The sequence below is a fragment of the Narcine bancroftii genome, chromosome 13, assembly GCF_036971445.1.
Source record: "Narcine bancroftii isolate sNarBan1 chromosome 13, sNarBan1.hap1, whole genome shotgun sequence".
Lineage (NCBI taxonomy): Eukaryota > Metazoa > Chordata > Chondrichthyes > Torpediniformes > Narcinidae > Narcine > Narcine bancroftii.
This window is the reverse complement of record NC_091481.1, coordinates 2,461,174-2,484,063: the sequence shown is the minus strand read 5'-3', so window position 1 is coordinate 2,484,063 and position 22,890 is coordinate 2,461,174. Positions and strand designations below refer to the sequence as shown.

The 22,890-nt window shown below is 43.7% G+C and overlaps 2 protein-coding genes across 6 annotated transcripts in view; one reads left to right on the top strand and one right to left on the bottom strand.

The window, feature by feature from the left end:
* mcm10 (minichromosome maintenance 10 replication initiation factor) overlaps window positions 1-17,846 on the top strand; it is a 63,500-nt gene extending 45,654 nt beyond the window's left edge. For 2 of the 3 annotated variants that reach the window (XM_069909638.1, XM_069909637.1), the window contains exons 19-20: window positions 2,640-2,682; window positions 3,501-3,727. In XM_069909638.1, coding sequence (XP_069765739.1) covers window positions 2,640-2,682; window positions 3,501-3,584 — 127 coding nt within the window. In that variant the 3' untranslated portion in view covers window positions 3,585-3,727. Of the gene's footprint in view, window positions 1-2,639; window positions 2,683-3,500; window positions 3,728-17,499 lie in introns of those variants that run through there. The other variant, XR_011348272.1, reaches the window with a different exon arrangement.
* Window positions 1-22,890, bottom strand: part of phyh (phytanoyl-CoA 2-hydroxylase) — a 33,425-nt gene that overhangs the window by 3,661 nt on the left and 6,874 nt on the right. For 2 of the 3 annotated variants that reach the window (XR_011348275.1, XM_069909650.1), the window contains exons 3-10: window positions 22,210-22,265; window positions 20,684-20,794; window positions 17,671-17,839; window positions 15,831-15,912; window positions 12,311-12,492; window positions 9,637-9,786; window positions 7,149-7,283; window positions 6,520-6,620 (exon numbers count right to left, since the gene is read on the bottom strand). Coding sequence is in view for 2 of the 3 variants with exons in the window: in XM_069909650.1 (XP_069765751.1) it covers window positions 6,567-6,620; window positions 7,149-7,283; window positions 9,637-9,786; window positions 12,311-12,492; window positions 15,831-15,912; window positions 17,671-17,839; window positions 20,684-20,794; window positions 22,210-22,265 (939 nt within the window). In the remaining variant the exon portion in view is untranslated. Of the gene's footprint in view, window positions 1-5,020; window positions 6,621-7,148; window positions 7,284-9,636; window positions 9,787-12,310; window positions 12,493-15,830; window positions 15,913-17,670; window positions 17,840-20,683; window positions 20,795-22,209; window positions 22,266-22,890 lie in introns of those variants that run through there. The other variant, XM_069909649.1, reaches the window with a different exon arrangement.

Sequence of the window (22,890 nt, the reverse complement as noted above, 5' to 3'; positions counted from 1 at the left end):
GAAGTAATAGAGGGAAATTTAAAATTTGGAACCTGGACAGCACAGAAGCAGGCACTTGGGCCTACATGTCAGCATTAACGGGATACCAAATTGTCGGTGTTGCAAGTCCTAAATCAGACTGTTAACTATATTTACTGTCTCTCCTCGGATGCACTAACTGTGATAATTAACCCCTTCCCCCAAGTTTACAGATAAAGCCTTTCTATTGTACTTAATATGCAAATAAACATAACTAGCAGGGATAGGGAGACCCTTTGGGGGAGTCACTGCAGCAGCAAGTGGATCGGCCAGCTCTTCATCCTGGGCGCCACCATTTTATTCAAACAGCAGCTGTAGGTGGGACACGACCGGGGCTTGCCGCTGGCCGAATGTTTGCTCCCATCTCTACCAAGGGGTTTCTTCAAGAACATTTTCTTTTACACTATTTGTTGTTATTTGTTTTTTAATCATTTAGTTCCATGATTTCTTTTTGCTGGTTGGTTGAGTTTTCAATTGATTGAATGCCAGGTAATGGGGATTTTACTCTATATAGTATTGCAGAGAACAAAACAAAGGACTCTACATCACCTTTGTTGACCTCACCAAAGCCTTCGACACCGTGAGCAGGAAAGGGCTTTGGCAAATACTAGAGCGCATCGGATGTCCCCCAAAGTTCCTCAACATGATTATCCAACTGCACGAAAACCAACAAGGTCGGGTCAGATACAGCAATGAGCTCTCTGAACCCTTCTCCATTAACAATGGCGTGAAGCAAGGCTGTGTTCTCGCACCAACCCTCTTTTCAATCTTCTTCAGCATGATGCTGAACCAAGCCATGAAAGACCCCAACAATGAAGACGCTGTTTACATCCGGTACCGCACGGATGGCAGTCTCTTCAATCTGAGGCGCCTGCAAGCTCACACCAAGACACAAGAGAAACTTGTCCGTGAACTACTCTTTGCAGATGATGCCGCTTTAGTTGCCCATTCAGAGCCAGCTCTTCAGCGCTTGACGTCCTGCTTTGCGGAAACTGCCAAAATGTTTGGCCTGGAAGTCAGCCTGAAGAAAACTGAGGTCCTCCATCAGCCAGCTCCCCACCATGACTACCAGCCTCCCCACATCTCCATCGGGCACACAAAACTCAAAACGGTCAACCAGTTTACCTATCTCGGCTGCACCATTTCATCAGATGCAAGGATCGACAATGAGATAGACAACAGACTCGCCAAGGCAAATAGCGCCTTTGGAAGACTACACAAAAGAGTCTGGATAAACAACCAACTGAAAAACCTCACAAAGATAAGCGTATACAGAGCCGTTGTCATACCCACACTCCTGTTCGGCTCCGAATCATGGGTCCTCTACCGGCACCACCTACGGCTCCTAGAACGCTTCCACCAGCGTTGTCTCCGCTCCATCCTCAACATCCATTGGAGCGCTCACACCCCTAACGTCGAGGTACTCGAGATGGCAGAGGTCGACAGCATCGAGTCCACGCTGCTGAAGATCCAGCTGCGCTGGATGGGTCACGTCTCCAGAATGGAGGACCATCGCCTTCCCAAGATCGTATTATATGGCGAGCTCTCCACTGGCCACCGTGACAGAGGTGCACCAAAGAAAAGGTACAAGGACTGCCTAAAGAAATCTCTTGGTGCCTGCCACATTGACCACCGCCAGTGGGCTGATAACGCCTCAAACCGTGCATCTTGGCGCCTCACAGTTTGGCGGGCAGCAGCCTCCTTTGAAGAAGACCGCAGAGCCCACCTCACTGACAAAAGGCAAAGGAGGAAAAACCCAACACCCAACCCCAACCAACCAATTTTCCCTTGCAACCGCTGCAATCGTGTCTGCCTGTCCCGCATCGGACTGGTCAGCCACAAACGAGCCTGCAGCTGACGTGGACTTTTTACCCCCTCCATAAATCTTCGTCCGCGAAGCCAAGCCAAAGAAAGAGTATTGACTGTATTGTAGGTTTGTACATATCAAAACTGTTGACGTTTGTCCAATTGTGCTGCACCAGAGCTCTATTTTGATGACCTTCATTGTTCATTACACTGTAATTCAAGCTCTATAAGTATACAACAGATTTGAGTATGCATACATGGAAGAATCGCTTATAAAAGTAGATTATTGCCCAAGAAAGCAAGGATGTGAGGAAAATATCTTTTGCAACAATTGGGAAGGTTGTCGACACTCCCAACCCGTTGTGGGGAAAGAGCAGGGGACTGACTGTTTTGCTGTACAAGGAGTATCGTTATCTTGGAGTTCTATAGCACAGAAGCAGGCTCTTCAGCCCAACCCGTCCACCCAAGTAGCTCCATTAGTTCCATGGAAGGAATTGGTTGGCATGGGCTGGGAGGACCTGTTACTGCAAAAGATTATCTGCTCATTCTCACATATTTAAAGTTGGGCATATAAATTGGGGCTGTCTTTCTGGTGTTAAAATGCATACACTTTAAATATTTGATTAATTGTAGAGGGCTTTGGGATATCTTGGGGTTGTGAAACCTACTATGTATTTTTTTTATAAACCTTGTTCATCCTTGTAATTGTAACATTTTTGAAATTCAAATCATTATTTTTAATTAAAGTTTTGGAAATATTATTAATAGATTTTCTTGCCTTTCTGTAACAGTGATCATTTTCCGTTTCTTTTCAGGAACTGTGGCTTGTTTAAGTGGGAGAGAGATGGAATGTTGAAGGTGGGTGTTTGATTGCTACCCATATTTGACAATGTACTCATTAGTTCATTCATTATTGAGTTAAGGAATTAATTTCCAAGCAAACATCAGTAACTAGATTTGCTTCGTTAATCCCTGTTGATGAATCTCACCACTGGGTCATAAGATAAATAAAATGGAATTGTTCGTCGATACAGTGAAAAGCTGCACTTTGCAGGCCACACCCCAGCCCCATTTTGGATCCGCAAAAACAGTAACAAAATTAATCAAGGCAATGAGAACATTTAACTAACACAACAGGCAAATCAAATTTAAATTTTAAAAAAGAACAGCTTCCCAGTGGAAATCCCACACCACCATCACGTCAGTCTCCTTGCTCCTTATCGCCGCCTCCCCTGCAGCACTCAGAACAGTGTCCCCAACGCCGCCCAGCCCCTGTAGCAGTTCTCATCATGATCCCCTGGGTAGACACGTCCCTCTCTTTCCCCATTACCCCCCCACCAGCGGTCTCTGGGATGTTGCCTGGATAGCCCCTCCCCCTGCCCTTCCCTACGACACAACATGGTACCCCCAGATGGACCCGCAGCACTCGGCATGGTCCCCAGATAGACACCGACTCCCCCTCTCCCACACCACTCTTGTGCAGTCTCCTGGATTGACATGGCAGGAGGCAGAAATGCCAAACAATGCCATGCTCAGGACCCATCCCCAGTGTCAATCCGGAGTGCTGCCTTGCAGACAATCGAGCTCCCCACATGGAGAAATGGTGATGTGTCAACATGTTTAGGTGGATTAATTTATTGTACTGATATTTTTGTATTCTCTTCCTGTGTCTGTAGGAGAGGAAAGGTCCAAAAATAGGAGGAGAACTGCTGCTACCAAGAGGAGAAGAACATGGCAAGTTTTTAAGTAGTTCAAAATGAATCCTGATAGCATCACATGAACTATACCTCAGCTTTACAAATGGCATCACAGGATAACCATGTTATTTTCTGATGGTAAATATTTAAAACTAGTTGTCTTTTTAATGATGAATAAATATTTCTTCTAATGTTTTCTTTTGGAAGGAAGTGTCTGGGATGCAGGTGTTTTATTTTTCATCGCACCAGGCATCAACAAGTGGCACGTTGTGGCTGAAGGGTTTTCTTCAAGTTTACCAACATTTAAATTTAGACATACAGCATGGTAGCAGGCCTTTTCAGCCCACGTGTCCTTGCCACCCAATTGACCTGCAACCCCCAGTAAGATTTTGAAGGCTGGAAGGAAACTGGAGCACCCAGAGGAAACTCACGCAGACATGGGGAGAACCTGCAAACTCCTTACGGACAGCGCCGGATTCGAACCCCGGTTCTGATCGTTGCGCTGACCACTAAACTAACCATGACTAACCCAGTAAGCACATAATGGGAAGTACTTGGTAAGTAAGTGCGGCGAAATCTCGGAGCCAAGAACCCAGGATGAACCTCTGATTCAGGTCATAGTTGGTTTACACAGCAAATCTTCAACTGATTCTGTTTGGACTCAGAGAGATGCTTTGGTATTCCTGAGCAAATGTTTATCAAGAAGTTCTTGGGTATTTTTTTTTAGAATATTTCTTTCCTTTTACCAAATTTACAGAAGCTGTTTACTTCATCTCAAGTTTTCTGGCACCAACCTTTCCATTTGTGGTCATGTTGCTGATTTAGTCATCCATATGTTTGGACCACTGATCAAAATTTCAAAGCCCACCTCAGCAAGTTTTATCCCACCTAGCAGGTACAGAGCTAAGAATGGTTAATGTATTGACTGAAGCCTTTCCAAGATGGGGTAGAGGATCTTTACAATGATCACGGGGCAGCATGGTTACCACAACACGAGTTAGAATCCGATGCTGTCGTAAGTACGTTCTCCCCCTGTCTGCGTGGGCTTCCTCCAGGTGCTCCCACCCTTCAAAAAGGACGGGGGTGTAATTGTGTAGCACAGACTCATGGGCTGAAAACACTGCTACTATATGTCTAAATTTTTAAAAAGAGTTAATGGTCAGTTACTTAAGAGTGTGGATGAAAAGAGGGACTTTGGGGTTCAAATCTATTCATCCTTCAAGGTTGCTGCACAGGTTGATAGGATAGTTAAGAAGGTCCATGGGATGCTGGGATTAATTAAAAGGGGGATTGAATTCCAGAGTAGAGGTCAAGTTACAACTCTACAAATCTTGGGTAAGTCAGAGGTCACATCATTATAGAAAGGGTGTAGAGGAGATTTACCAGGATGTTGCTTGAATTGGGAAACAATTATGGGGCAAAATGCTCATACATACACCCCACCCGACTGTATGCCACGAGTCCACAAAGCAGAGAAGCCAATAAACCGACCAAAATAGTTTGCTCAGAGGCATTTGCATACAGGCTTTCACCAGAGTTCATCACACGGCAAGAAACACCTGCATTTTAATGATTTTTACAGCAACATTAAATTAATACAGAATGGACAACTTCAACATGACATAATTAAGGCCTAACAACACGAAAGCCAAGTGCAATTAAAACTGGTGTCTACACACTCATTTCAATTAAGTGCAAATTTAAAAACATTCCACGGTGTAACGGTGCAGGAAAAACCCCAACTATGGAGAAGTCTAAGGCTGGTTCTCGCTCCCTTTAAACTTATTCAAATGCACTGGAAAATTTATCATAATTCAATGCCAATGTATTAAAAAAGTGAATTAAAAGTGGAAACTGACACCTGGTCACTGTCTATGGGTCTCAGCTTGATCTCCCAGCAGCCACCCATTCCAGTTCCCCTCCCCATTCCAACACGGACATGGCTGTCCTTGACCTCATCCATCGAACATCACATTACCCCCCGGACAACCTTAAACCCAACACAGGGACATCAATTTTTCTAACTTTCGGCAAGCCCCACTTCTACCTGGCTCCTTCTCTTCTTCTTACTCTCATCTCCAACCTTCATCTTTTTCTCTTCACCCCCCCCCCCATATCTCTCCCTGTCTCTATCTTCTATCCAATAGCCTCTCACCTCTTAGCCCTTCCCCCAGATATCACCCCTTCCTACTTTAGTCTCAATCAAAGGTCCCGACCCAAAACGCTGACCGACCACCTCTCCCCAAGGATGCTGCCTGACCCATTGAATCTCTCCAGCTTCTCATTGCTCACACATTGCCAGGCCTTGTGCTTCTGGTAACTTAAAAATGTGCTGAGGATTAAATACAAATGACATGCAATAGAATATAAACCGTCAGTCTGGCACCAAGAGAATCACAAACCTGTTTGATTGCAGACGTTTTCTGCACCTTAATGGTGGAGCTGCTGTAATGGAAGAACTGGAAGCTGCTGGTGTGGACCCAGGAGGACAGACGCAGTGCTGCTTTAATAGGTTCAACCACCTGGCTCTGATGTTAACGGCTCCCTAAAGGCTTTAAGAAGCCTGTTCAAGGAGCCAGCGATATTAGCTGTGGGGGTCTGGGCCCATGGTGGCAGAGTCTGCACTGAGCAGCAGCCACGAGGGGTTGTCAGCTCCAGGGGAGCCATGGACCAGTGTAGTACAGAGCTTAGGATTCTGTGGGCTGTGGGAGGGCTGGAGGCAAATTCATGGGCACTCAGTGACTGAAGGGACTCGCTTTTGCTTCTCTTTCGCTCGTACTGTTAAGGGACGCCGGGTGACACTAATGGCAACTCTGTCTGACAGCAGGCAGAAGGCAATTTTATGTAATTTTACATGTTCAGTACTATTACATGACAATAAATGAACATTGATTGAACATGCAATGTATGTCCAAAGTATGGTGAAAACAAGATTATAACCAGATTAAAGAAAAATAAGCAGGTCATGGCAAACGGGGTAAAAAAAGGCAAGACGCACATTCCTAGGATTCTCTGGTGGTGATTTAGAGGCAGTCCAGGACGACGTCACAGATTGGTTCTCTTTCCTTGTACAAGACGTCCTTTGAAACACCAGATATCCTGGAAAGAGATACAACCGCAGATGGGTTAGCATTGCCTGTGCTCCGGTGCTTCTGTTCAAGAGCTGGGATTGTGGAGGTTGTGGATATGGTGCCATCACACCCGTTTTCTTTGAAAAGGGACAAGGTGAAGCAAAGATTACAGTTACAACTAACCTCACCCGCCTGCAGTCTGCATTCCTTCCTTCTAAGGTATCGACCACCAAGACAAGACACTGATCACACTATCTGTCCTCTGGATCTGCATGTCTAGGAGGAGGGTTGTACATCCTTCCACTTGGTCTCTGCAGTCATGAGATTAGCTGGAACTGCAAAACTACCCTGAACAATTCCACCTGTATCTTTACATACAAATGGTGTGTGTGCTGTGGGTCAGACAAAACAGCATCATGTACAAAACTAAAGCCTTGGAACTGAACCTCGATTAATCTTGGCCTGTAGTACCAACAGGATGAACTTAACTTGACCACAACTCCATTAGATCACAAGGTGATAGGCAACTTTAACAAGAGTGATTTTACAAACTTACTGCCAACTTAACATTTTTGCCAATGCCGTACTTCTGCTGTCCAATTTCAAGAGCTTCTGTCTCAATATTCTCCTGGGTCGTATTTTTTACATCAATGTAATTGCAGTCCGCACTGGCAAAGTGGCAGGAGATTGCCTACAATAAATACAATCTGCATTAACACATGAATACCGCATTATTGACATTACTGATATGTGCTGAGAATTATAAAACTCAGTGATATCAAGCTGCTGACCAATGAAGCAGCTCATCATCTTTCAATTTAACGTTTATAGCTAATGCCCCAAACCTGGCCAAAGAACAGAAAATCCAATCTGCTTCAAGACTGCCCATCAATTAAACCCAAACAAAAGTGGGAAAAAGATTTAAAGATAAAGATAAAAAATGAAACATGGGAAAAGTTATTCTCTGGAACTATGAAGAATATAATAAACACAAGGTTACGCATGATACATTATAATTGGATACACACGCTATACATCACACCCCAAAAGTTAAATAAATGGGACCCAACAGTATCAGACAGATGTTTTCGCTGTAAGAAGGAAACGGGAACAACAGTACATGCAATTTGGGCATGTGAGAAAGTGAAAATGTTTTGGGAAGATCTAAATCAGGTATTAAATAAAATCACAAAAAGCAAAATACCAAAAAATCCAGAGATCTTTCTTCTAAGTAATATAAGATGTAAAGAATTAGGCCTCGATTTGGATGAAGCACAAAAAAGATTGATTATGATAGCCTTAGCTGGAGCAAAAAAATGTCTAATGTCAACCTGGAAATCAGAAGATAGCCTGAGAATACAGCAATGGTACATAGAAATGAATAAATATATTCCATTGGAAAAAATAACATATAATTAAAAAAATAAAGTCACATTATTCGAACAAATTTGGGAACCGTACATGGAACACAACAGAGAGGGCCTACCGCGGACCTCCAACCCCTAAAATGATAGAATGAGAAGACGACGAAAGGAACTGACCCAGTGTGTGAAAGTAGATGACACAATTTTCTTGTTCATTTTCATTGTGTGATGACATTGTTTAATGGGTTTGTTGTATTGTATATGTTGAACGTTGAGTGGGTCAGGAGGGAGGTGGGAAGGAGGGAGGGAAAAAAGGGGAGAAAATGCCACTGTGTATATCTAAGAGGGAAATGTTTGTGTGTATTTTGATTGATATGGTTCATAGGGTGAAAAATAAAAACTTTAAAAAAAGACTGCCCATTGATTAAGGTGCTTGAAGATGGATATCACAATCTAACATAGAATACAGTTCAGGCCCTTCGCCCCATGACATGGTGCTGACTGAGAAAGAAAAACTAAACCTTCCCTACCTCATAACCTATTTTCCTTCCATCCATGGGCCTAAGTGTCTGTGAAATGCCCCTAATGTTCCAGCCTCCACCACCACCCCTGGCAGGGCATTCCAGGCCCCCCCTCAAAAAAAAACTTGCCCCTTATGTCTCCCCTAAACTTTCTTCCCTTCACTTTGCACAGATGTCCTCTGGGGTTTGCTATTCTCGTCCTGGGGAAAAGGTGCCAGCTGTCTACCTTATCTATGCCTCTCAAAATCTTGTTACCTTCTATCAAGTCACTGATCATCCTTCTTCACTCCCAGAAAAGGCTTAGCTCTGCTAAACTTGCCTCACAAGACACATTTTCCAATCCAGGAAACATCCTGCTAAATCTCCTCTGCACCCTCTCTGTAATGAGGTGACCAGAACAGAACACAACACTCTAAGTATGGTCTCACCAGAGATTTGTAACGTTGTAACATGGACCTGAACGCAATCCCCCGACTAATGAAGCCTAGTGTCCCATAGGCCTTCGTACCTGTCCTATCAACTTGCACGACAACCTTTAGAGGTACATAGATTTGGACCCCAAGATCCCTCAGTTCTTCCACACTGTTGTATCGTGCCATAAACCATATGGTCTGCCTTCATGTCTGACCTTTGAAAATGCATTACCTCAGGTTCATAATTGTTCTGTTACATGAATGCACAACAGGAAGAGTTTCTCTCTGCTTCTTAATCCTGTTCCACCATTCGATGAAGACATGAGGGATACATTTACAGTTTCCTCCCAGCCACAACTATGGCAAACAGGAAAATCTCCCAATCGCTGCTTTACAACAATCCAGCATCCATTGCCACTTGTGGAAGGGAGAGTCCAATTTTCACTTCTGGAGCAGGAGAATTCCTAACTTCATTTCTGGGGGAAAACAAATCTCAGAATACGATCCTCTACACACCCGTGAACATTACTGGACCCCTCCAGAATCTATACTCAAGAGTTTTGATTTCAAAGACGCCAGATGATAAACTAAATCCAACAAAGAGCAAATAAAAGGGGTGCTTTTTAAAAAAAATGACTTCCAACCTCAGAGCCCTGTAACAGAACGGGAATGGATTTTGTTTGTGAAACACGTACAGGAGTCTAGTTCTGGCAACAGGACTCACAGTCAACCACTTCCCACCTCACCTTTCGAAAGCCACAAGTCTGATTTGTTCCCGATCCATGAATGAGTAGGGGATGGAAGAACACCGTGTCACCCTTTGCCATCTCCAGGTGAAGCCGGGGCTGACTGGGGTCATAGTCGTGGATGCCATGATACATCTTATTGACACCTCCCTGTAGATACAAGGCAAGGACAGCACCGTTACATTTACGACAGGGAACAAAATGGCAACGATCTGTGGGAAAGCTGAACACCCAGTGATACATGGAGGGCTTCTTCCCCTCCGTCACCAGATTCCTGAATGGACAATGAACCACAGACTTGGCCTCACTTTCTCCTTTTATTTTTGAGAGGTAATTTAGTTGCACTGTAACTGGGCCACAAAACAACAAATTTATGATCTGTTCAGGATAATAAATTCTGATTCAAAACCAGAACATTCACTATTTTTGACGTGTCAAATTAAATTCCCAGGAAGATCGGTTGAAAATAGAATTTTAATTACCAGAAGCACTTGAACAAAGCCAATTAACCTGAACCCAACCTGCTGATCCAAAGCTGGTGTTGGACAGACAGTGAAGGAGGTTGTCCAAAGTTGCAAGATCTGGGAAAATGGGCATAGGAATGGGAGATGGAATTTAATTTGGAAAAGTCTGAAGTAGCATGTGCATCCGTGGAGAATGGTGGGGCCCTGGGGATTTATGTGGAACAGAGAGACCTTGGGGTGCGAGCATTGAGCTCCCTGAAAAGCAATGATACAGGCAAGGTGAAGGTGGTGTCTGGAGCGACTGGCTCCATCAGTGCAGGAGCTGGGATGCCATGTTCCAGCCACACTTGGAGAGCTGTGTGCAGTATTGGTCGCCACACTGTGGAGCAGAACTGACCGAGCCAGAGAAGGTGCAAAGAAGATTCATAAGGGTGCTGCTGGACTGGGTTACAAGGAGATGAAAGAGGCTTGGATAGTTATACTTGGAGCAAAGTCAGCTGAAGAACGACCTTCCAGAAACTTCTTAAACCAACCATTTGAAACCTTGTTTTGGCCATGGCCCTGTAGGACTCTGCTAAAGTTTATGTGAAGCCGTCAAGTTTTAGTTTCTTCTGTACTCTCCCACCGACTACATAGAAAAACATTAAAAATATTTGTTCCGTGAGGTGAAAAGAAAGCAAGGCTTTAATGTAAATGTGCTGTGCTGTTGAGAATGGCTGTCTTAAATCAGGAGTGCAGATCGGATGGATGGTCATGAATTTTTCCCAGAACAGGGGAGTCTAAAACTAGTGGTGAGAGGGGCAAGATTTAAGGGGGAGTCAAGGACAGGTTTTCACACAGAAAGTGGTGGATATTTGGAGCGAGCTGCAGACAGAGCATTAAAGGAGGCAACTGGAACATTTTAACCAGTACGTGGACAGGAAAGGTTCAGAGGCATCTGGGTTAAATGCTGGCAAAAGGGAGCAGCTCTTTGGTGGCCATTGAACCTAGGAGAGATACAAAATGATTCCTTGACTTTACCGCAGAGAAACAAGAATTCTCCCTCCCTGGATGACATTTATCCCTCTTGCTTCACAAATCTATGCACAGTACATCACATCTGCACAGCACTGAAACCCTGACCATGACCCAAAAATGACCATGACAAATCCAAGCACTTGAACATTCCCCACAACCCACAAACACCCTACCGTTATTGATCTAAAGGTGAAGGCATCAGCCATCAAACAGGAACATTCTGACCTGGATAACGTGCAGACAAGCAGGCAGGATCCAGACGAATCCTGAAGGCTTCACGCAGACAGGACCATACAACCAAGAACATCACTAGCTGTCTAGTCACGAGGCCTGCTCACCCTGGCACAGATGACACTGTTCGACTTACTGCACACGCACAGATGAGAAACATGTACAGCCCAACTTGCCAGCCTGGTGTGGAGTAGGCAGGACACAGAACTTCAAACGCACATCCATCCCGGTGCTTCCTATAAACGCACAACCTCTCCAACTCCACGAGGTTTTCAGAAGACTTGTCGACCGTGCTTCAAAATAAAGAAATGTCCCCAACTCCCCTCTGGCCTTTCAATGACCTTAAACCCGAGCTTCATGGTTTTTTGACATTTAAGGAAACAAAGTCCTTCCAAAGATCTGGAGAAACACAAAAAACGCAGATGGTGCAATATCCTGAATGAGCTGCTGGGACTCGGGGGGACCAGGCAGCATCCGCGGGGCGGGGTCACACATTTCCAGACTGGTCGGGACCTTCTAGGAGTGTCAAGACCTTATGGGGACCCACATTTCTGCAACTGGGGCAGTTCTCCAATCCAAAACAATGGAGCTACACCCAAAGTGTATTTTTTGTTAGTTACCCATCATTGTTCAATCAAGACAATTTTGAGCTATTTCACAGCTGGTCTTTGCTGGGTTTTTTTTGGGATTCGTTGACCAGTGTTTGCACGTCTGGATTTTGTTTCTACACAAGTGACAGGTTTGTGGACAGCAGGGTTAGCCCAGCGCTGTTATAGTGTCAGCAACCAAGGTTCAAATCCCGCGCTGTCTGTACGTTTTCCCCGTGTCTGCGTGGGTTTCTTCCGCGTGTTCCAGTTTCCTCCCTCTTTTCAGAACGTAGCGGGTTGGATGTAATTGGGCTCGTGGGCTGAAGAGACCGGATACAGAGCTGTGTGTCTATATCTGAATTAAATCACACCTACCAGCCAGTCAGGGTACACGTGCTTCTTCAGCCTCCCCTTGTGTGTGCCTGGCAGCACCACAAGGCATCCATTATTGCGGTCCACCCTCTCCATGGCAGTCCAGGCGCACACAATCTGGTCCGCAGGTCGAAATGCAAAGTAGTGCAGATCTTGATGTAAAGGATGGCGTGAGGTCTTCCTTCCTGGACACAGGCACACGTGGAAATCAACGTTGCCCATAAACATCACCACCCCTTCTCTCAATGACGGACATGCCATCCCCATTCTCAGAATTCACGCAGCAATAATGCTTACAAAGACATCAGAGGATGGTGGGAGGGTGGAATGAGCTACCAGCTGCAGTGGTGAACGTGAGCGCAATTTTAACAGAAGAAAACGTTTGGAATGGGTACATGGATGGGAGAGATGTGGAGGGTTATGGTCTGGGTGCAGGTCAATGGGACTAGGCAGAAAAATAGTTTGGCACAGACTAGAAGGGCTGAAGGGCCTGTTTCTGTGCTGTAATGTTCTACATTTCAAAATTCTATACCATCCAGAACTGTCACACAGAGATGGTGGAGGAATCCAGCTGGTCTCGAAGTGTCCATAGAAGGTAAAGATAGACCACCAACGTGTTAGACCTGAGCCCTTCTTTAAGGAACAAGCAAAAGGAAGGCAGGAATCTGGAAGCAAATCTTTTGAAAAAAATTGACATCTAGTGTAATTGTACATCAAGGTTCGGATCACTCTATCTTTGGCCTATGTAAATTTTTTTTTTTTTTTGCCCCCTCAGCAGTGAAGTCAAACCACATAGCAAAAAGCATTTATTGTTCAATGGTTCCACATCTGACATTGAAATATTCCAGATGTGATTTTTTTAAAAATCCAGTAAAGGCAAACATTTACAGAACACAAGGGGAATGGGATAGGGGGAGGGGGAAAGAGTGGACGTGGACCTCTGTCTGTCAACAGGAGTTGCATTCACGCCTCCTTGTGGCCACCCCTGGAAATGGGAGATTTTCTAAGATCCAGGCCACCCTCTGGTATGGGTTGACTCCCCATGCCTGATTATAACTTATGTCCAATTTACAGAAAGAAAGACCTGGAGCTTCCGCCCCGGGGTCAAACTCCAGACCCGCAGACCAGACAGGTTTCATATGTCCTGAATGTGATCATGCCTGGGTTAGGAGAATTGAGAAGTAATCACACAGAGATGCTGGAAGAACTCAGCCGGTCTCGCAGCATCCATGGGAGGTAAAGATAGATCACTGACGTTTTGGGCCTGAGACCTTCCTCAAGGGACAAATAAAAAGGAGGCAGGAGCCTGAGTTAAAAGGCTGGGGAAAGGGGGAGAATGGGAGGGGGGAGTGGGGGGAAGAGCAGAGACCAAGAGACAAAAGGTGCAAATTGGATATGATAAGAGAACAGGTAAGAATTGACTGGGGAAGGCTGTAGTTTTAAGTTCTGAAAGGAGTCAGAGGGAAAATGGGGGGGGGGGGGGGAAGAGAGAGAGTAAACCAACGAGAACACTAGAGGAAAGGCCACAGGGGGACAAGGTTAATGCCATCCAGTTGGAAGATGCCCAGACAGAAGAGATGTTGTTCCTCTAATTTGCATGTGGTCTCAGTCTGTCAGTGCATGAGAACAAGGATAGACAGGTCAGCAAGGAAAAGGAGCAGCGAATTGAAATGGGTGGCCACGGAGAGATCCATGCTATGTGGCGGGCAGAGCAGAGATGCTCAACAAAGCCATTTCCCAGCCTGCACCCAGTCTCTCCGGTGGAGGCAAAACAAGAGGGCATAGGTTTAAGGAGAGAGGGGAAGATTAAACAGGGGAACTGAGGGAATGAGCTGTCAGAGGAAGTGGTCAAGGCAGGTTCAGTTACAATGGACATTCTGACAAGTACATTGTCAGAAACAGTTCAGAGGGACATGGTCAAATGCAGGCAAATGGGACCAGGTCAGGAATGCACCTGACAGCACGGCCGACATTTTTCAGATACGATCTTTCACATACTTTAGTTTGGATTCTACCTTAATCATCTTGAAACTAACAGGTTTAGAACTACAATCAGTGAGTAAGATTTAATCTCACGTTCACTGAAACTTCTGTGAAATTTTGGTTCAAGTACAGTACAACTATTTTTTTTAAATCAGAGACCTGGTCATTTTATACAAAAACAGCACAGTAGCAACAGCAAATCATTTGTAACTGCGTTTAAACAACAACAAACAGCAAGGGAAGGCTTTTTAAGCATTAATATTTAATTCTCACCAAAAAAAGTGCTGGCCTGAGGTTCCCACTCCTACCCAGGAGCCTGTCGTTCCCGGTCAGTTCAGCTCTGAAAAAGTTTAGAATAAATGAGGATTTCTGATTTGTTTTGGATATCCTCATTTATCCGAAATTTTTTAAATGAGGATTTTGGAGAATCCAATTTCAGATCATTGCAGTTGTACTGTACTACTGGTACAGAGTTACCAACGCTCAGGACTAGGAAAAAGTCCAGAGGGTTGTTAACTTGGCCAGTGACATCACCACGGGCACCAGACTCCACTCCATCGAGGACATCTACATGAGGTGGTGTGTTAAGAAAGCAGCTTCTATCCTCAAGGACCCCCACCACCCAGGTCATGCCCTCTTCACTCTGCTACCATCAGGGAAAAGGTACAGGAGCCTAAGACGAGCACTCAGCGACACACGGACAGTTTCTTCTCCACTGCCATCAGATTCCTGAATGATCAATGAACCACAGACACTGCCTGATTTTGACTTTTTCTTGCACTATATTTGTAAAGTGGTTTATATCAATGTTTGCCCTGTGACGCTGCCGCAAAACAATGAATTTTGTGACCCGTTCGTGACAATAAATTCTGATTCTACTACATTTAGAAGACATTTTTGGGATATAATTCTTGGTGTACGTTAGTTTGGATTCTACCTTAATCATCTTGAAACTAACAGGTTTAGAACTACAATCAGTGAGAAAAGATTTAATCTCACGTTCAATGAAACTTCTGTGGAATTTTGGTTCAAGATATATTTAGAAGGCATTTAGACAGCTGTGTGCGGCTATGGCCCACTTGCAGGACACGGAGCGTTTCCATGCAGGTCTTTAAAAATGTTAAATAAAATACTTTAAATCAGATAAGGGCATGTTTCTTAGAGCTTCCTTTGACTTGAAAATATTGCTCAGTCATTGCCACTAGAGGGCCTTGGGATGTTGGGGCGGAAGCCTGGTGGGCCTTCAACCGAAAAAGTTGAGAACCACTTTTAGAGGGATGCAGGATGGGCTTTGGTTGTCAATTTAGATGGAGCAAGGGGCCATGTCTGTGTTGTAAAACTCTGGGACTGTATTCACTGCTCGTCCTGGTGATGAGCCATCACCTTGACCGATGTGGCCCCAATGCGGTTTGTTGGGGAATTCCATCTAACGAACAAGGAGCAGTCGGTACGTTTAGCAAGTGGCAGGTTTACCCGTCTCTTTCAATCCGCCACTATTCTAGAGTGAAACGTGTCGGCAACACACCCTTCATTCCCTTACCTGAATCGGGAGGCTTGTTGATCAACATGGTGTGCATTGCCATGATGTTGGGACCAGTGAAGCACTCGACATATCTCAAGATCTAAAAGTATTAAACATATCAAAAAAACATTTTCTGCAAAAGACAGATTTCACACACACAATTTCTACCGACAAACTGGGTGCAAGGACAGGACAACAGTTGAGTTAAAGAGTTAAGAACTTGTGCTAGTTTGAAGTGTAAAGGAAATCAGATGAGATTGGACTATTGTGATCTAGTAGCAGAGATCAGATTGACTAGTTTATGATGCTATGAAAATGTTTCAGTGATATTGGAGAGGCCACCTTTGGAGAATTGTGTGCAGTTTTGGTCACCTAACTACAGGAAAGATATCAATAAGACAGAAAGAGTGCAGAGAAGATGTTGTCTGGATTTCAGGAACTGAGTTCCAGGGAAAGGTTAAACAGATTAGGACTTTATTCCCTGGAGCATAGATGAAGAGAGATTTGAGAGAGGAATTTAAAGTTATGAGGGGGGTAGACAGAGTAAACGCAGATAGGCTTTTTCCACTGAGGGTAGATGATACAAATCAGAGGTTAAGAGTGAAAGGGGAAAATTTTAGGGGGAACATCTTTACACACAGAGTGGTGGGAGTGTGGAATGAGCTGTCAGCTGAAGTGGTGAATGTGAGCTCAATTTTAACATTCATGAATTTGGACAGGTACATGGATGGGAGGTGTATGGATGGCTATGGACTGGGTTCAGGTCAGTGGGACTAGGCAAAAAATAGTTCGGCATAGACTAGAAGGGCCAAAGGGCCTGTTTCGGTGCTGTAATGTTCTTTGGTTACATTTTGTGCTGAGACTCTATTACTTTTAAGAGAACAGCTCATATTGTATTGTATATGTTGAATACCAATATGAGTTTTGGTGTGGGGGGGGGTAGAGGAGAAGGAGGGAAAGTGGGAAAAGGGAGAAAAGGTCACTGTGTAAATTTAATGAGAAACGTTTGTACATATTTTGGTTGACATGATTCACAGTGCGAAAAATTAAAAATTATTTAAAAAAGAGAACAGGTCAGAAACACAAAAAAGGAATGTTCTCGTTGCTGCGGTAATGACAGCGTTGCCATTGGTGCAGACCTGGGAGATTGGGGCATAAGGAAGTCTCTTCCAACGTGGCTTTACAGGGTCCTACAGCCCAGTCATTACCCTGACAGCCCTGTGCAGGTTTTATTTGCCTGTAAAACAGGCCAGTGTTCTGTGTTAACATTAGCTAAGCCACGGAGGTATGTACCCAAGGTGGCAGAACCCATGCTTGGCAGCAGACTACTGGGGGTGTGGGATGTACGAGAAGATGTACAAAGAGGGGGAGTATAGGGGTCCACAGTGTCAAACCAGCAGTGAGGGGTTCAGAGCCAGAAAGGCTCACACCCCTGGCTGTGAGCAACTGGAGACTGGCTCATGGAGCCGGGACCAGGATCCGTAAGGGTGCCGAGGGCGAGAAGGGCTCCCAAAGGAGCTTGGCCATTGACAGTTTCCTGATTGTGTCGGGGGGTCCAGATCCTGGTGCTTGGGGTCACCGCTGGAATGGTCAAGATGCCGTGCGGCTGCAGAAATTGTGGCAGAGCAGGAGTGGAATCCACAGACTCCCTGAAGGACTCTCTCTCATGCTTCTCCTTCTCTTATAGGTGGGGACACCAGGCTTGTGGCGCCTCTGTGTGATCCTATACAGCAGTCAAACCTTGTCCTGAAGCACCTAATCATATATAAACATCTTCCATCTGTGGATCTTCTCAATCACTGGGATTTATGTGACTTAAATGAGACTTGATATTTGGATTCTAAACCCCGGCTCTTACCTCTGGTAGGCAACAATACTTAAAAAGTATTTCATTATTTTGGAAATCTTGGATCTTGGAAACCGCTTGCTGATCTGCAACGTTCTCGTTTTTTGTAATGGCTATATCTCTCATCACTGTTAATCCTGGGACCACAACTTCCTTTCGACATATCCTTTCAAACTCCTCTCTGGGAATCAAGACCATATTCATTTCAAAACTACATTCATCGAATGCATTGCTGTAATAATTTGCAATAAAATCATTTCTTTTTCAGTTGACATCTGAAATAAAGAATTGTAAACATAGCTCTCTCGATTCTCTCAAAATATCTCCAAGGGGTGTGAGGCCAGGTAAACAACTCATTTCAACCAGCACCCCCTCCCCAGATTCGGAAGAAAAGGGGACAGATGGCAGGGAATAGAGAGAGATAAAAAGAAAGAAAATAGAAAAGAAAAAGCAGTAAGAGTGAGGTTTGACATCTCAGTGTCACATCATTTTAAAAGTATTAAATTTCGAATGAGTATACTCATTGACAAAATACTAAAATAAATTCTACAATCTGGGCATTTAAGTAATTAAGCATTTAAGTAAGGATGCCTAATTTCAACGAACATACTGTAGCTATTTCTAAGACTATAAGGAATCTTCTCATGGGGAACACAACTTTGCAGGTCCACGTTCCAAAGATCAATGTGAAGTCGGGAGTCAGATTTCCATGTTACCGTGATATATTTCCTGGCTATCGACAATGCAATTTTTAATACATTTAGATTTACTTCTGGAGAAGTTAACTGCCAAATTCCCCAGAAGAAACAATTCCAGGTATATGTCTTCCTTTGTTTACATCTCTCTCGCTTTTGCATTCGTATCTTTTTCTCAAGTACAGTTTACAGCAGTGGTTTTAAAACTTTTTCTTTCCACTCAGTCCACCTTAAGTAATCCCTATGCCATCAGTGTTCTGTGATTAGTAAGAGATTGCTTAAGGTGGGATGTGAGTGGGAAGGGAAGTTTGAGAATCATTGCTCTAGACTCAATTGTTACTGAAATATTTTGCTTGAGAAAAATTGTCCTTGGCCCAATCTCCTTTGGAGTTATGAAACTGTGCACATAACGAGTCAATTAGGGACCGTTAAAACAATGGTTCTCAACCTTTTTCTTTCCACTCACATCCCACTTTAAGTAATCCCTATGCCATCGGTGCTCTGTGATTGATAAGGGATTACTTAAACTGGGATGTGAGTGGAAAGAAAAAGGTTGAAAACCACTGGTTTACAGTTAAGTAGGAAGACTGCCTGTCCCACAGGAACTGAATCTCAGCGTTGCATGAACTATGAATCTGAACTTTGAACTTGGGTGAGGGAGTTAAGGTTTCCTGTCTGTGCCTTTCATTATTATCACCTCATCCAAGATTCCTGTCAGCTTTCTGCACTCAAGGGAAAACAAGACAAATCTCTTCTCGTAACTGAAATGCTCCATCACAAGCTACATCCTGGTGATTCTCCTCTGCCCCCTCTCCAGAACAATGATGTCCTTCCTATTACGTGGTGACGAGATTTGAACACAGTCCTCCAGCTGAGACCTAACCAAAGCTTTACAACTCCCCGCTCTCATATTCTCTCAACTTGCACCTTCGAGGATCCTTGTACACGGAGACTCTTCTCATTCCTCAGTACTCCCAGGGCCTTATAATTCACTGTAAATACCCTTTCCGCCCATCTCAAAGTAGATCACCTTAGATTTATGGGGATTCAATGCCATCTGTCACTGCTCTGCCCATTTTAACTGTAGCCTGAGACAATCCACCTCACTATTAACACCAACAATTTTCAAACCTAAGATTTCTGATCATACCTGCTGCATTCATAGCCATATCATTAATAAATAACAAGCAGTGAGGGTCCCAACAGAGATCCCAGTGGTTCACCATAGATCAGGGGCATCCACACCCAAAATACTTTTCACCAGTAAGAGAATTTTGGATCAAATTTGTCAATGTGCCTTGTCCCATGATCTCTAATTTTCCAAATACAATAGGAGCAGGAGTCGGCCATCCGGCCCATCGAACCTGCTCCACCATTCAATGGGATCGTGGCTGATCTGATGATAGGCTCATCTCCACCTCCTTGCCTTTTCCCCAGATCCCTCAATTCACATATTATGTAAAAATCTATCCAACCTTGTCTTAAATATATTTACTGAGGTCACTCACCTCCACTGCTTCAACGGGCATCGAATTCCACAGATTCACCCCACTCTGGGAAAAGAGGTTCCTCCTCATCTCCATCCTAAATCTATTGCCTAGAATCTTGAGGTGATATCCCCTAGTTTTAATCACACCTACCTGTGGACACATCTTGCCCGACTCTACCTTTTTTTATGCCTTTCATAATTTTATACATTTATATAAGATCCCCTCTCATTTTTCTAAATTCCAGTGAGTATAGACCCAGACGATTCAATCTCTCCTTTGTGGGACTCTATCAAAGGCCATGAAGTCCACCTAGATCAGCCATTCTCAGTGGGGGCCATATGCCCCCACCCCACCCCGGAACCACAGTATATTTCAGGGGGGCTATGGACTGAAATCATAAAATATTTTTTAGTGTTCTTATGCAGTCCGTTGTCAAGTTTATGGTCACCTGATTACGCAAGTAGTACAACCTCTCCTAACAGTGCTCTCCAGTCCTGTAGGAGAAATATATACAGAAGAAATTAACTTGAAGGGGGTCCATAAACATTGAGCAGAGCCAAGGGAGCCATAACCAAAAAAAAAAGGCTCAGCCTCTCCTCTCGAGTCAACCCTTTACCCTGGGAATTAAAGCAGTGAATATTCTCTGAGTAACTCCTCAAACATGGGCAGCCTCATAGCACTCTGGTCTGGATGCAGTCTTGTAAACTACAACCAAAGCTTCTCTTAGCTTTCATGCCTGTTGTAAATATTTAGAAATATTCCGGAGATAAAATATTGCCTCCTCAACCCTTCCCATTGGTGTAAATACATCCAAGTTTTCCTTAAAACACAACAATTTACCTGAAGATTTCCAGATTTTCATCCAGAACCAAATCCTTAACGTGTAGGAATCCATTGTCTTCGTAAAACCGCCTCTGCTCAAGGGTGAGAAAAGAGTTTTCCAAAGTGTATCTGCACAGAAAGATTTACTTTCAATAAATTGAATCATTTTGTTTAAATTAAAAAAAATTCACCCAAAAATGATGTTTTATTCTGCATTATGATAAATGATATTTTGCTTGGCAATCATCAAACCATTTTCTTTGATAGGTACAAGTTGCAAATCCTAATACTGCAGGATATATTTTTATTTTCTTTGAGGATAAGATTAAAATGCTCTGTAAAATAAAATACATATCACCCCTCAGGATTCCCCAAAATATTTGCTCCCAAAACATTTATTGAAAATGTCAACCTGAATGACCATGTATCTGTCAAACTGAGTTCAGACAGCAGGAACATTGCATCTTCTGCCAATGCTTCACTTCAAGGTTTAACGTGTATTTCTGGACAACTCTGGTGTCTTCTGACTCAAAGGCAATGAAATTCACATCACCTCAAAATGTCCCTCTTTGCTCTCACCTCAGAGAAGTACAACTTCCATCAATTATTCATAAGTAATTTTTTTTACTCCCCTGTAGTGGAACGCCAAGCTTAAGAGACAAGAGCTGCAACTTTAAAAATTCCTGGAGCCATAGGAAAGCAAAATAAAACAATGAGGAATTTTATTATAACACATCACTTCTAACAATAAAACATTCACAGAGGGAACACAGAGAGGGGAAGGTGCCTGGTATATGCTGCCAGGGGAAGCAGTGGATGCACCTTATTGAGACATTGAGATAGACAGCATGAACAGGCAGGGGACAGAGGGATTAGAGCCCAGGCACACATGGCATTTAATTTTGCACAGGCCAAATGCTCCTTTGCTCGGTGTAACAACAAGTTGTCCCCATTATTAACTGGAACCAGACTACAAAGTTACCTCTGCAGACATCGGAGAGAGGATTTCTCCACCATGTTTTCATAAGACATCTGGACCCCTCTTAAAAAGTCCCCAACTCCCCTGACTTTTCATGACCTTAAACCCAAGCTTCTTGCTTTTTGTCACTTAAGAAAACAAAGATCTGTAGAAACACAAAAAACATGGATACTGCAATCTTGAACAAGCTACTGGAGGTCAGGCAGCATCCGTGGGGAGAGGTCAGACAACATTTCTGGTTGGGACCTTCTACGGAGTGTTGAGAATTTAATTGGGACTCAAATTTCTGCAAAGATGCTACTTATCAAGTTTTTTTCTGGCATCCACGAATAGGGCAGTTTTCCAATCCAAAACAAGTAAACAAAATGGAACTGCTTAATGTGCATTTTGTGTGTTCTGCCGTTACACAAGAGTGACACAATTTTGAGTGATTTCACGGGAGGTCTTTCTGTTTAATTTAAAAAAAAAAGCTCTGTTGACCACGTAATCTTGCACGAGTTTGCAGGTCTGGATTTTGTTTCTAGACAAGGGAAAGGCTTGCAGGCGACATCACACTACTACTTACTGGAACTTTCCAGGACTGGAGTACGAAGATACCTCTGCAGACGTGGGGGAGGCTTTCTGAAGTATGGATTAAGGAAAATAAAATAATTGCTCATAATCATACTTAAAATGAAGACAAAAGACCATTAATCTCTGGAAGCAGAATTCTTCTATTCTTTATTCCCCCCAGTTGTTCAGGTGATCCAAACTGAAGTAGTGCTGGAATAGAATAGCACTCTAGGTACACACCACTCTTAAAAAAAAAATTCTTGCAAATCTCCTTTAAACTTTCCCATCTCAACTTAACACATTGGTCTCTGTTTTTGGATTTCTGGATACCCAACCACTGTACTTCAATAATGTAAAGGTTTACCCATGGACCGTCCAGAGTATAAAAGCTGAAAGGTTACAGGTGGCTGGAGTCCAAAGGGTTAAAACCATTCCCTCAAGTATTTGACATTTCCACCCAAAGAAAAGACTGACCATTGACCTGTCTATGTGTCTCACCATTACAATATTTTAAAAGATTTTTAAACCTACACAGTTAGGGAAGATTTAGACAAATATGGGCCAAATGCAGGCAAATCGGTGGAATTTGTTGCCACAGCCCAAGTGGAGCCCAAGTCATTGGGTGTATTTAAGACAGAGATTGATTGGCCAGGGCATTAAAGGTTATGGGGAGAAGGCTGGGCAGTGGGGCTGA